Source organism: Beta vulgaris, chromosome 3, assembly GCF_026745355.1.
Source record: "Beta vulgaris subsp. vulgaris cultivar EL10 chromosome 3, EL10.2, whole genome shotgun sequence".
NCBI classification, from domain to species: domain Eukaryota; kingdom Viridiplantae; phylum Streptophyta; class Magnoliopsida; order Caryophyllales; family Amaranthaceae; genus Beta; species Beta vulgaris.
The window spans coordinates 9718147-9732849 of record NC_079204.1 but is presented as its reverse complement, the minus strand read 5'-3'; the positions used below and the strand labels follow the sequence as shown (position 1 = coordinate 9732849).

General features: G+C 32.2%; 1 protein-coding gene across 8 annotated transcripts; it reads left to right on the top strand.

Moving 5' to 3' along the window:
• LOC104906441 (probable E3 ubiquitin-protein ligase ARI8) lies at positions 1 to 8689 on the top strand. 8 transcript variants are annotated; one of them, XM_048641005.2, is made up of 15 exons: positions 3 to 328; positions 3229 to 3353; positions 3509 to 3623; positions 3797 to 3887; positions 4800 to 4972; positions 5070 to 5174; positions 5280 to 5362; positions 5668 to 5769; positions 5852 to 5972; positions 6078 to 6161; positions 6505 to 6552; positions 6809 to 6880; positions 7232 to 7331; positions 7570 to 7705; positions 8276 to 8688. In XM_048641005.2, exons 1-15 carry the CDS (start codon positions 158 to 160, stop codon positions 8511 to 8513), a joined length of 1764 nt encoding a protein of 587 aa, XP_048496962.1. In that variant the 5' UTR covers positions 3 to 157; the 3' UTR covers positions 8514 to 8688. The 8 variants fall into 8 exon arrangements, with proteins under 8 accessions (XP_048496968.1, XP_048496962.1, XP_048496965.1 ...); XM_048641007.2 differs by having other exon boundaries at positions 4 to 328; positions 5873 to 5972; XM_048641006.2 differs by having other exon boundaries at positions 4 to 328; positions 5858 to 5972.
• Positions 8690 to 14703: the final 6014 nt, after the last annotated feature.

The window sequence follows — 14703 nt, the reverse complement described above, 5'->3', positions numbered from 1 at the left end:
TTACTTCAAAACCCTCTATATAGTTCCACCTGACCCCCTCTCCTCTCTCCAATATTGCATCATTTCTTCATAATTATTGTTCTCTATCTCTCCTTCTTTTTTCTCTCAAATTTGAGCTTAATATTTGTTAAAATAATTAACTTTCCTTGTTATTCCAATGGAGTCAATGAAGCAGGACTCAATGAAAAGAATTGATGAAAATCCAGCAGCAGATGAAACAGATGAGGACTTAGTCTTTGACTCAGAATCTGATGATGATAGTGATTTTGATACTGGGATTATTAGCGATTTGGAAGAAGAGCTAGATAACTGTATTATTAATCATCAGGTATATGTTCAATCACATTATTCTAGTAATCTTGTATACATCAATTTCATGTTTACAATAGTTAATAACCAAGGCTGTCTTGGCCTCGTGGTTAAGATTGAGGTGCTGTGAACGATAGGTCACAGGTTCGATTCCCCCTCCCCTTCTTTATACTTTGTACAACCTTTGTGGTTCATATGGATAAAAAATAATGTTTACAATAGAATATACTTCTATGTAATAATGTTTCATGCATAAGTAACAAATTTTCGTACACATGGCATATTATTGTTTGTGTATACAAATTCTTGTGTCAAACCGTCTGACTCAGTTAGATCGATATTTGTGTAATAAAACAAAGTAAAATAAATTAAAGTTTGTTAGTAGTGGATTGGTTGACTTAGGGGGTCTGACAAGAGACCAACTGATTTCTTCTCAAGTAAAAATTTTCATGATTTTACCCTTGTCCTTTGATTATTTTGTTAATCTTATGTGAGTTATATACTTCTTCCGTTTTTATTTTACTTGCTAGTTGCTACATAAAAAAAATGCACATTTTTTTCGAAGTTAGAGAGAGGAAAAAGGGACTGTAAAAAGTATGGATAAATTTAAAGTTGTTAAATAGGTCGTGTTGTGTCTATTTCGTGTTCGTGTCACTTACTAATCGCGTCAAAAAGTCTCAACAACAACCTGACCTATTTAGCTAATCATGGTGAAACCCATTGACACTAACCCGATCCGTTTGATAAAACAATTACCTACATCGATTCATTTAACCTGTTTATTCAAAATCCCTAAAAAAATTAGCAACGGTTTGATTTTTAATGTCCAATATTTATCGATCAATGTTTAGTTAAATCTTGCTTATATATTAGAAGGTTTTAAAGAATTCATTGATGTTTTGCCAACTTATACCCTAAATGGTGCTAAAATGCTCGATTTTTGTAACATTTTTAAGTACACATGTAAAGTCGTGTTAGTTTCAGACTTTCAGTTGAAAGTTTAACATTAGCCCAACCCATATATTAACAATAAAACACGTGTTAACTCATTTATATAAATATGTCAAAAAAGTTTGACACTTTTACTTTTTAGTATATGGTTCGTGTCGTGTTGTCATGTCGAGTCAACTTTTGACAGCTTCAGATAAATCCCCTCTTAAACCAAAAAACATGGTCCCCACCATATATTTTGATATTAAGGTGTTGTTTGGTTGGAAGCTATTTCCCTTGGAAATACAAATTCCTAGGAAATACATTATGGGTGTTGTGTTTGGTTGGAGGGAAATGGGAGAAGCATAGGAAATACAAATTCCAAGGGAAATAGAATTTCCCATGGAACATGGGAAATCACTCACCAAGCCCCCCCTTGGTGAGTAATTTCCTAGGAAATGCAATTTCCTATGGTGTCAACCAAACAATTTTGTCTAATTCCTAGGAAATTAACAAGGGAAAAAATTTCCCATGAAATGTGAATTCCCATGGGAAATTACTTCTCATGTGAACCAAACAAGGCCTAAATGTAGATAGATTTGACTTTTTTAAGTGTGCAAAAGTAGTATGTAGCAAGTATTATGACATTTCATTCTAAGGAAGTGTAGCAAGTGTTTTGAAATTGATGAAGTATGTCAAAATTCCATGACTTCCTCTTTGTATTTTGCTTATGTTTTTTCATAAAGAAAAACTTGAAATTTGACATTTTTTATGACCGGAAACTAAAATGTTGATGTTATATATCGAAACGATGTTGATTGAAGAAAATACTTCATTTTTGTGCTACAGAATCTGTTCTTTCTCATCATTTGCAATGGTTTTCTTTATGTAATGGGAAATGAACAAGGACCCATGAACACTCATTTCTTTAAATATCATCATAAAATGGCCAAGTCTGACGCTTGGACGTGTATATGCGGTGCCCAAGTTAGAGTGGCCTAGTATAGAGCATACTAGAAAGGCTACATAATTGTCAATCTGCTTTTGTTTTTCACGGTCTACTGACACAACTTTGACCATTAAATATGTGTAATGATAAAAATCAAAAAAGGTTCATATCTTGAAAATATATATTGAAACGAATGTAATAAGATCTCATATGATGATGGTTTTTCTTATATACTAGTGACAACAATGGTTGGTAGACCATTAAACATTTAAACTCCTTCATGGAGGTGATCAAGACTTTATAGATCTTTGTTTTTGTGGTGCACAAAATGTATGTATAATTGAAAGTGTTTGAAATTGAACTTGGATACTTTGTGCTTTCACAGATGCTTCTAGATCTAGGGTTTGCTTTTGGAGGGTAACAAATTTTTTAGTGAAGAAAATAACACGATAAGATGGAATGTTTCAAGTCTTTCATGCTCTTGCTCTATGCTTAGATAGCTAGAAAAACAGTCTTGTCATAAGTAGACTAATTTGTCACTTTGTAATATTGAGTATAAGTTGATGTTCACTATTTCAAAATTTAATATAAAAACAATTTTGCAAACCAGAACAGCAGGTTATGCTGATTGTATGCTACTTATTTCCCAAACTTTCTGATGGACGACCAAATTACAAGTACTTGTATGCTACATTACTTGGTGCACACGTTTTCGAGTTATAGCTATATGCGATTAATGCAATGATCAATTTGGATTAGGTGTTAGATTCTTCTTAATTGTTTTCACTGTTTAAGGAACTCCGCATTGAGTAACAACTGGTGTTTAATCTGTTTATCATGTATGGATACACACGCCACATTCACACTAAGACGTAATCACATATCCCTCGCTCCTAGATAATAAGCAAAACTTTAACATGAAAATGTCAGTTTTTTTCTAACTGAAATGGATGTATCCACCTTTTCTAATTTAACTTGAGCTTACTTGATAAAACAAAAGCTTGAACTGATTTGTGCTCTCACCTTTATCATCGTGTTAGAAACCTTACAAGGTCATTACTGAAGCTGCTGTCCGTCACTGTCAAGAACGCGATATCAAGAATATATCTGATATTCTTTCCATAACGAAAGATGAAGCTTCACTCCTTCTACTTCATTTTGATTGGTAACTCCTTCAACTATGCGTAGAATTACCAATTTGGATTAGCATATCTCAACCATCTATCTTCCAATAGACCCTACTATTTCAACTGATCCATTCTGTTCTTTTTACTGGTTGACGAGATTATGAGGAAGTGTCACTATGTTTTTGACTGAAAGGAATGCTAATGCTGTTCTGGATGAATGGTTTACAAACGGGCAGAAGCTTCGTGAAGAACTTGGTCTTACAGATGTTCCCATGGATGTTGCGATGGAATCACCAGATGCAAAAGATGTAAGTTATTACGATGTAATTTTTGCTGTAAAGTGTTGGGCTATCTACGTAAATGTTCTATGAGAACAAGGCACAACGGGTAATAATGTCCATATACAGCTTGTATTTTAAGCAAATGGCTTAGTTGTTTTCTTGCTGAAAACCAGTTCATGAGTTTGAGATTTGTTGGACAGGTGACATGTGGGATTTGTTCAGGAAATTTTTCTCGGCATCTGGTTGCTGCTGCTTCCTGTGGTCATATATTCTGTAATACTTGTTGGACAGGTTAGTTCTCATGTTGTAAAAATATTCTCTGAATTTCTAATATCTCATTGATTTCTCCCTCACCTATCAGATTGTTCCTTTTATATTATATTTTGCGTATAAAGGGAATTTGTCTACTGTGAGCTAAATTTTCAATAGATATCGCAGTAAAAATTAGTTGCAACAAGCTATCTTTTGTCATAAGTAGCACTTGCTGTACTCTTCGCTCAATTTTGCAGGTTTAGTTTATTACGCATTACCTATATATCAGAAGTGATCTGGTAAGCTTCATATATACAGTATGTCACAAAATAAAGCTAGTCATTGCAGAGTAACCTAAAGGTAAAAAAGAATCATAAAAATTTCATAAGAAAATCATCCTATAGAAATTGGACAATTTCTAGTAATGTAAGTGCATGATATAGTGTAGATTTAGGTGTATTATATCTCCTGAACAAGTAAATAAAGGACTCCGCATATAGCAAAGTTGAAGCTTCTAGAGAGTAACGATCTGAAGGTTGTGTGATATGCAAGGCAGATCAATTAAGAACCTGTTCATGATAATTTTTGTTTTAAGGCTTCAGCTTCTAGTTTTCTACTGTTAGTTTTCATATTAACAGGACTAGAATGAGATTGACTAATTTTAAGTTCATTATATATCTTATATCATATGATTTTTACGATCTTAGAAGTTAGAACTAATAACTGGAAACTAGCATTATTAAATAATGGGCCCTAAGTTGTAGACTTAGCTTGAATTTGCGCAAGATACATTAGATGGAGTAGAAACTGATAAAAACAGGACTATACCAATATCTGTACTCAAAATTTTCATTTCTCATCATTCCATATCAGCACATCAAATGCTTAGTTCCATCTAGTTGATATTGAATAGTTTCCATCCATATGTATCTTAATCTCTTGTATGTACAGGATATATTGGGACATCAATCAAAGATGGTCTTGCATGCTTAAAGTTACGATGTCCTGATTCCTCTTGCAACACTGCTGTTGGCCTTGACATGATAAATATGCTGGCTTCGGATGATGACAAAGAGATATATGCACGTTACTTTCGGAGATCCTATATCGGCAATATAACAAAGGTGCATAAAATTCTTATGTTTCACTAGAGTAGAAACTTCCCATATCAAATAAAACTTTTATCGCTGTTTTATCATGACCTAAATGGAACATATATAGGCCAAATGGTGTCCTGCTCCTGGATGTAATTATGCTGTGCTTCTTGTTAATGGTTGTAGAATCTCCAGGGTGACTTGTAAATGTTCTTATTGCTTCTGCTGGAAGGTAAGCTTCCTTACTTCGAATTATTTACCACTTAACACATACCAGTAACTTCATAAAGAAGTTATTCTTCTCCATATATTGATCACAGAGTTTCTCTTCTTGCAGTGTACCAAGGAAGCTCATCAACCAATTAGCTGTACAGCTCTTAGTCGCTGGGAAGTGGAAAGCCTTGTGCAGGCTCAAAACCGGTAAGACATGAATTTCTCATAAATTTGTTGAGTTGTTTGTCTTCGCTTTTCTTGTTCCTTAAAGCCTGATTTACTTCAACTACAAACATGATAAATCAAGAAATCATCAAAAAAGGAATTTCAAGAGTAAACATCAGTAACTGCATATGACGAAAAACACTAATTGAAACTTCAAATACATCAGTTTTTTCAAGTAAAAAATCATGTTTTATAGTCGAAATCTGTTATTAATTTGACTGAATCTTAAAATGTGGAACACCATTGATTTTACGTGATAGTATTACTTAGCTCATGCTTTCTTATAGGAGAATTGCTACCAAAAGCTGCCCAAATTGTGGGAGAGTTTTGGAGGTGAACAGCAACTGTAATCGGATGGAATGTGAATCGTGTAATTTTCACTTTTGCAAGTAAATATTCTGCCTGCAAATTCTGAGTCACAAATTTGATTATTCCTTATATTTATTTTCTTCTGCATAACAAATAATTTAGTGTCAGTGATAAAACTTGCAGATTGTGCCTTGGTTCTTGGTTGAAGGAAGTTTGCGTGGAAGGTAACCAAATCAACCAATATAAACATATATGCTGTGAAAGGAAACTAAAACAAGTAGAGGTGGGTTACTTAAAATTTCTTTATCACTGTATCAAGCTTGAAAATTACTAAATGTTCACTGATCAAGCTGTTATTAATGAACCATTTATTTTCATGTTCTTATAGAAAGATGAGGAACGAAGAAAGATAGCTCAGGAGAGCGTAATAAGATACGATAGGTGTCATAACCAGTGGAAGACCCATGATATGGTAATTAAAGATGCGTCTGTAATTTGAAATTGATCGAGAACCTCCCCAATAACTGCCCCGTTACTAAACCAATTAGAGGGGGCGTTTTCGAGTAGTCCAAATCTTCTGTCCCACTTGTTTGTCCACTCAATATTATTGGTCCACATTATCAGATTTAAACAAACTTTGTATTTAAAAAAATAAATAATCAGAGAATAATTGACATCAACACATGAAACATCGATAAGATTGAGTGGCACATCCGCATATGTATAGGCCAGAATAATTTTTTTCCGTTTTTGGGATGGAATTATTAACATATTCATTATATTTATGTTTTGGTATCGTAATCTTTCTCTTACAGCATCTACAAGCAGCTGTGCAAGAAGCTGAGAAGCTGGAAAATGGCATGGTGAGAATTGTTTAAATGCTGTGATATTCCTAGTCACTTTGTTCCCGTTGATAAAATGTTGCGCAGTTATCTAATGACTTTCTGAAAGTTCAAGTATTATTTTGTCTATTTAGTTATTCATTATTTCGTAGAATCATATTAGTAACTCAGATCAACTACAAGAAAATTCATAGACGTTTGCTTTGCTTGAAAGACTTAATATTTTTTTTTCAAAATTAAGATAAATGTGTAAGTTCCATTTTTATGATCCCTGCAGCTCATATCAATAGCTGACGAACATGGCCTGAGGGAAACAGAAATTAGCTTTGTTACAGAGGCGTGGCAGCAGGTGAAATCAAGTACTAATGTTATGTATGAATTACATACTTCCCCAGTTTTTTTAGTTGCAACATTTTGACTTCCACACTTATAAAAGCACGCATAAACTTGAACAATAATATCATTAGATATATATCTTTTAGTATAAATTATATAAAGTTGATATCTTGAATTAACACATTGAATTATAATTAACATCTAACATACAAAAACTTGTTTGTATATATTAGTAATCGATGTTCAATCAAGGTTTTTAGTCTATAAATAGCGCATGCAACTAAAAAACTGAAGGAAGTGTAAATTAATGGAGCAACTATATGACATTTACCTTCTTTCTTTCCTTTTTTTGTCATGAGCACAGATTGCAGATTGCAAGCGAATCTGTAAATGGGCATGTGTTTATGAGTACTATCTACCAAACTTTGCAAAGGAGAGGAGGATTCTTTTCAACTATTTGCTAAGTATGCTTGTTTTTATCTTCATTACATGGGTTTTTAATTTACATACAACAACGACATTTTCTAAATTTTGGGAAAAGTTATGAGCATCTTTAGGATTCTGCAGGAAATAAAGAGGTAGAGTATCCAATATGCTGCTATAATATCATGTGCATAACACTGTTATAAATTAGGAGTTTGTCATAAAAGTGGATATCTATAAGACATATAAATGTTATCTCGTCCAACTTATTCATCTTAGTTCCTCTCTTAGGACGAGCTGAAGTTGTACTCGAACAGCTTTATCAGTGCACAGCTGAGCCGGCTATATTCAATTTGGCAGAAACATCAGCTGATAAGCTCTTACAAACCCGTAATCATCTATGTCTGAAGACAAGGTAAACATGAGGGCCTTATTCTTTTTCTGAATTTCCAGTGTGTCGAAATCAATGTCCACTTTGTAATCCCAAAGTTCGAGCATCACATTTTAACTTCCCCTCTACATGCTATCTGCACTTGATTTTTACTGGACATTTTTCTTGTTAATTGAAACTAATCTTGCCAATTTAAACTACTCTTTACTGAATAATTAGTCATTGCTTCCGATCTTGGAGAGTTGATGTTCATTTAGATGCAATTTTTGTGCGAAAGTTCTTTTAGTTTTAAGTTGGATGTTTCAAAATTCTTACTTAGACCCTGTATACTTCAACGGATTTTGCCAAACTGAACTTATTATAATCAGCTGAATCTTAAGTGATTAAAGAAACATTATGTTCAGTTGTTTACTAATCACAAGTTCACAACTGGTTCTTACTGAAATTGTATTTCTATAAGTTGAAGAGAACCCGGCCTCAAATGTTTGTACATAAGTACTAAATGCTTAAGAGAATGCCGTTGGTGTTTCACTCTTTTCGAGTTTCTTACATTCGACTGTTAGTAATGTGTTGTGCGTGACTCAAAACATACAGTGTGGCTCGAAACTACTTTGATAACATGGTTTGGGCTATGGAGAACGGGCATTCGAACATGAACACACTTCGTCGAACCATAAGCTCCAGGAGTTTTCAGCTAGGACTCGCCACAACAGCTGCTGGAGGCAATAATGGAGCAAGAGGGTGTACTGATGAGACAAAACATTGGACTTGTCCTCACTGCAAGTTCACAAATGATCTACTTGCTTACATTTGTGTTATGTGCTATCACTGAATTCGTTTCTATGTTTAATTGATAAGCCACACAAACGGGCAATCATGCTTTTACTTTTATGGAAACCGTTATGGTTTCACACCATATTTTCTATAACATTTTGGGCAAGTTGTTGCATATTGGTTAATTTACTTTGATTTATGTTAAAAAGACAAAAAAAAGCTTGGTGGTTTTCTGTTTGATAATGTCTATGGACTATGGTATAAGGCAAGACCAACAAATAAAGGGATATGGCTATGCACTTGCATCAAGTGCCTTGTTTGGGTCAAATAATGTACTTTCAAGGTACTCTCAACTTGAATCTCATTTAAATGGACAAAACCCCCCACTCCTCCAACCCAACAAAGAAACACCCACCCCACCGCCCTCACGGCAGTAAGTCCCGAACCACCAGTCCAACGCTCCATCCCGCAGTTCGAACCAACTTCAACGGCACCCATAGTTTCGATAATCTCAAAATAATCACATCTTAATACCTTATCTTCTTAAATTGATCCTTTTTACCTACAATCTATTTAACAGGTTATATTTAATTAATTAAGTTTCTTTGATCATTTTTCTCCATAGCTCCTCAAAAACCCCTCTCTCTCTCTACCACCTAAATCTACCACCAGGACAACCCAATTAGGATATGGTGGTAGGGGTGAGGGAGGAAAGGGATGGTGATGTGGTGGTTTAGAAGAGTGGGGGGTTTTTTGTGGGTGGTAGGGGTGTTCAATGTCGGATATCGGATCGGATCCGATCCGAAAATTTCGGATCGGAGAAATTGCGATCCGAATCTGATCCGAAATTTTCGAATATCCGAACTTTTCGGATCGAATCACGGGTTTTCGGATCAGATCACCGGATTTTCGGATCGGGTCCGTTGAAATTTTTGAAAAATCCCGATCCGTATCCGATCCGAAAACCCGAAAATTTTTCCGGATATCCGATCCGAAATATCCGAAATCTTAAAATCGGATCGGATATCCGAAATTTCGGATCGGATATTTTTGCACACCCCTAGTGGGTGGAGGGGTGGTGGTGAGGAGGAGGTGTGGTGTTTTAGTCTTTTTAGTGTTCAATTACCTAATTAGGGTATTTAAAATAAAACTTAACTACACAATTAGAATATTTAAATTGGATTTACAGGTTACCAACAGGTAATGACCTATTTTGGCATATATGCTATAAGTTGGGATTATTCCCAGATTATGAAAAGTTTAGACGATTTTCAGAAGAACGGGTAGAGGTGAGATTATTGAAATTAATTAATCCTAACGTTATTCATCTTGTTCAGAAAAAGGTCACTGCATCCACTTCATTCTAAAATATCTACACCATCTAGATAGAGGTAGAAGGATCCAACAACTATTCTGAATTTTTCATACACTTACTTACATGTGGTGAGTGTCGGGTTGCGGCAAGTGTTCAAGGTTTCTTCATCTTCTCAATACATATTCTATTTGTGCAATATTCTTTAAGTTTTCGCATTTATATATTCATCTTGTATGAATTTAATTGTTCTAATATTTGGTATTAGAGCCGCATGTTTTCCTCTGCCTTGTATTTGATGACGCGTCTTAGTTTGAAACTTATGGGTACCTGATGAATTTTGAAAACATGGAGGGTACCAGGTGAATTTTTTTGATAATTCGAGGGTATCTAGCTAGTGAAAAAACCGCTAAATCTTTTCATATATAGTGTAATTTTATGACTTAAATTTCCTTGGACTTTAAGCTGCAACAAATTTATTCACACTAAAGATCAATATTTAATCTTTTACCTCTCAAACTTTTGTGTTATTGGTTGTCTACCAGATTAACTCAAAGGCTTATAATCTTTTAAAGTTGTATTGGTTTTTCTGGTTCCAAATAGGAACAACAAAATAAAAAAGATGGAGTAGTATTTTCACCAAAATGATTTTTAAAGTTTGTTAATATTTGCTGAAAAATTATATTCATTTAGAACGTATTGCTATACTCCAATGTAGGTTGCACGTAAAATATTAATATTTCCAATATGCTTGAGTATTAGTAGTATTTTAAGGTATAAGTAGTAAAGCTCAAATTTTGGTTATAATCAGTCGCTCATTTGTTTAGCCAACTAAGATTGAAAAAGATATTGTTAATGGAAACATAGCCCTTGCACAATCAAACATCATTGCGATTGATATTATTATAATCAATAACAGATACCAAACTAATCTAGTAAAATACATATATCTGATTTTGTTTTCTCTTGATTATATTTTACGAGTATTTGCATAATGACAAAATTTTCCCTTTCTCTAACTTCGTTGTTATTTCATTTGTTAATAAGCTTTTGATATTCTTTCTCTGCAAAAGAAATTGTTTACAAACAAAACAAAACAATAAAAAATACTTTTTCTTGATTTTCTTATAATTAGAAGTGGATTTACCAATCAATTTACATACTTTTTTTAATGGACCAAAAGTAACATCTTCAATTTTGTCAAAAATAATAATCTTCATTAGGAAAATGTAAAAATAACCACAGTACCTTATTACATTTACCTATTTTGACATATATAATTATCTTACTGATTAATAATCACATGAAATTTCCCTTCCTTTTTCCTTCCCAACTGCAAATACTAATTCTCCAACTCCACTTTTAGAAGGATTGCAACAAATGTTTAATAGTTTTTTGTTTATTCAAGATACTGCCTTTTAGATTTGAAAGAACATTTAGGAGGTGAGGAAAAAATAAAGAGTGAATATCATATCATATTATTACAATATCTCACCATATATGTTTAATTGTTTATCTGTATACCATAATTTTCTGGACTAATTGATTTTAGTTTATCCACTTCTTTGAGCATTAAGTCTTAAAAGAATTAAGTATGTGAGTTATATACGAGAAGAAAAGTATTAAGGTTATTGCAGATTGTACTATTTTCGTTTCCTAAAGATCTTCCTTGTTACTGTTATTACAGATACCAATGAGAATCAAGTTGTGTGGGTGTGGGGTGGGTAAAGTAGGAGAGAGAAAGGGGTTAAGATAAATAAACAATTAAGAAGGGGTTAAAGTAGGGAGAGAAAGGGAGTAAAATTGAATCTATATATATATATATATAAAACAAGGTTCATTTTGCTTACGTGTCAAGCCAGCATTATTCAATGTTCAATTCGCCTACGTGTCATGCTACTACTACATCTGCCACGTGTCATCGCCAAATTCGACACTCTATTATATAACGTGTTCACATCCAAAAAATCTGATATCACATGGCATGATAATTTCCTTCCAAAAAAAAACTACCTTGAAATCAAACAATGATATTAGTGTGAGAAGTTTTAAACAACTGCCTAAATTATAGCTACCGGTCAAATATAATTAAATGTTTTTTATTTAAAATTCAAAATTCACCCACCAAGAATTGTTATTATAGTTGCGGGAAAATAAAGGTAAAAAATGTTATTATATAAGATGTTCATGTAATCACACCCTAATATAAACTGATTGTCCAGAAATAAAAATGTTCATTCATCCATATTTCAATCTCAATTATAAATTCCTAAATGACAGTTATACTACTAATATATTAAATTAATTTTCACTAACTGTTAAAACTTACAATCTTGATTTTTTCAATATATTTCTCACTCACTAAGTGTAATAAATCTAATCCTTTCCCAAAACCAGCTCAAGTTATAATTTCGGAATGTTCTTTTCTCTCTAATTTTCTTTTTTGGACGAAAAACTGATTTACAAAAAAAAAATTCTGATTTTGAAAATTTTATTTTTTAAAAGATAAAAATCTGATTTAATAAATAAAAACATGTTTCACAAAAAAAAAATCTGATTTATTATAATTTTACTTATTTTTCAGAATTTTATATTTATAAAATCTTATTATAACAAAAAAAAATTAATCTTATTAAGTAATGAGATGATTTATGTATTGTATTGTAGTGACCGTTAAAGAATTGATATCGGTATTATATAGGACCCATAATCGATTGTGTTTTTTTTAGAATAATATTAAAAAAAACCGATTTGCTTGAATAAAATAATGGGATTATTGCCTCATCATGGTCTACATAGTGTATAAATTGATTTGCTTGAAAAAACCGATTTCTTGCATAGATTATTGCTTCATCATCATATTCTTTCCTAAAGTAAATTCTAATTAAATAAAGTAATATTATCGCACCTATAAAACCGATTTGCTTGAACTGATGGCCGAAGTGATATTCTTTCCTAAAGTAATATCATCATATTCTTTCCTAAAGTAATATTATTGTCCTTACATTAAAATTACCACGTGGTAAAGCAAAGCAATAGGTTCAAATAGAAGATGACACGTGGCAAAAGCAAAGAGGTGACCGGAAAAATTAGGATGAAGAGAGCAGAGGAAGCTTCATGTCTTGCCACGTAGGCTGAAGTTTTCTCTCTAATTTTCTTTTCTCTTTAATTAAAACTTAGAATATTTTTTATAAGGCCCGTTCTAATAAAATAAGAACAATCATACTACTAATTATAGATAATTCACAAGTCATAATATTGCAGCATAAGGGTCGTAAGCCAGTTTTAAATATTCTCATTACAAGATTCTAAATTTTTTAATCACAAGGCCATAATAAATATTTCAACCTAAAATTACGAGATACACCTCTTTCACGAGTATGTTGGAATGTAAATATAGAAGTTTGAAATTGTTATACAATACAATTCTAAAAATCGAAAAGAATATGGAAAAGAACACAGGTCATATGGTGATTAAGAAATAAAAGGCAAATCAAGACAAAAATATGCCATATTTGTATAATTTTCTTGAGTGATTGTCTATTTAAATTAACTTTTTCACTTAGAAATTTAGAGATAACCCCATTCATTTTGATGAAAATCATGCTATTAAAACTTTGAGATTGTTTTTTAATACAATTTGGATAATCATATCATAAAAAAATAAAAATTTGTAATAAGATAGTTTAATAAGAGAGAGGAGTTGAGCGGGACTGCAGAAAGCAAGGAGTGAAAGTTGTTGCATGATCGAGTGACAGTAGTGCTGCGTATTGTATTTTTATATGAGCCTCTGTATAAAACGATAGGCAGAACAAAAGCTTCTTCATTCAACTTATTTTGTTTTAAGAAAGTTTTTTTTACTAAGCAAGTAATTATATTAATTAGAGCAAACAGTTACAACCTAAAACCAACTAAGAGAAAGCAAACCTTTGCTTAGCAAAAAAAAAAAAAAAGTTGGTTGGTCACATGTTTTATCATGACATTAGCTACATCAATCACTAAACATACGGGTCATGAGCCGGTTTTAAAATTTATTTTTAATACACAATATGATTATGAAAACTTGAAATCAATCAGCTACTATTCAAATCATGATTTTAGGAGAAACATCCTAAAATCTTAAATTTATAAACAAAGTATTCCCCCACAATTTAATGTTTTTTTGTTTCATTTACGTAATTATAAATGTATATATCACGATCACAATATCTTTAAAGTTAAAATGTTATAACAAAGGAGTGAAAGTTGTTGCATGATCGAGTGACAGTAGTGCTGCGTATTGTGTTTTTATATGAGCCTTTGTATAAAAGATAGCAGAACAAAAGCTTCTTCATTCAACTTATTTTGTTTTAAGAAAGTTTTTTTTTCTAAGCAAGTAATTATATTAATTAGAGCAAACAGTTACAACCTAAAACCAACTAAGAGAAAGCAAACCTTTGCTTAGCAAAAAAAAAAAAAAAAAGTTGGTTGGTCACATGTTTTATCATGATATTAGCTACATCAATCACTAAACATACGGGTCATAAGCCGGTTTTAAAATTTTATTTTTAATACACAATATGATTATGAAAACTTGAAATCAATCAGCTACTATTCAAATCATGATTTTAGGAGAAACATCCTAAAATCTTAAATTTATAAACAAAGTATTCCCCACAGTTTAATGTGTTTTTTTGTTTCATTTACGTAATTATAAATGTATATATCACGATCACAATATTTTTAAAGTTTAAAATGTTATAACAAAGGATTTTTATGTATATTAAATATAATTTTACATTTTATTCTTTTAATCTTAAATACATGGATTCTAAATAATCACGAATTCAATATATTTCAAATAAAAACAACTACTTAATATACAAAATAATGTTGTCGTACGTTATATACAGCTCCAAACCATTTCTACATAAAACCTCCCGTGCATTTTTGCACG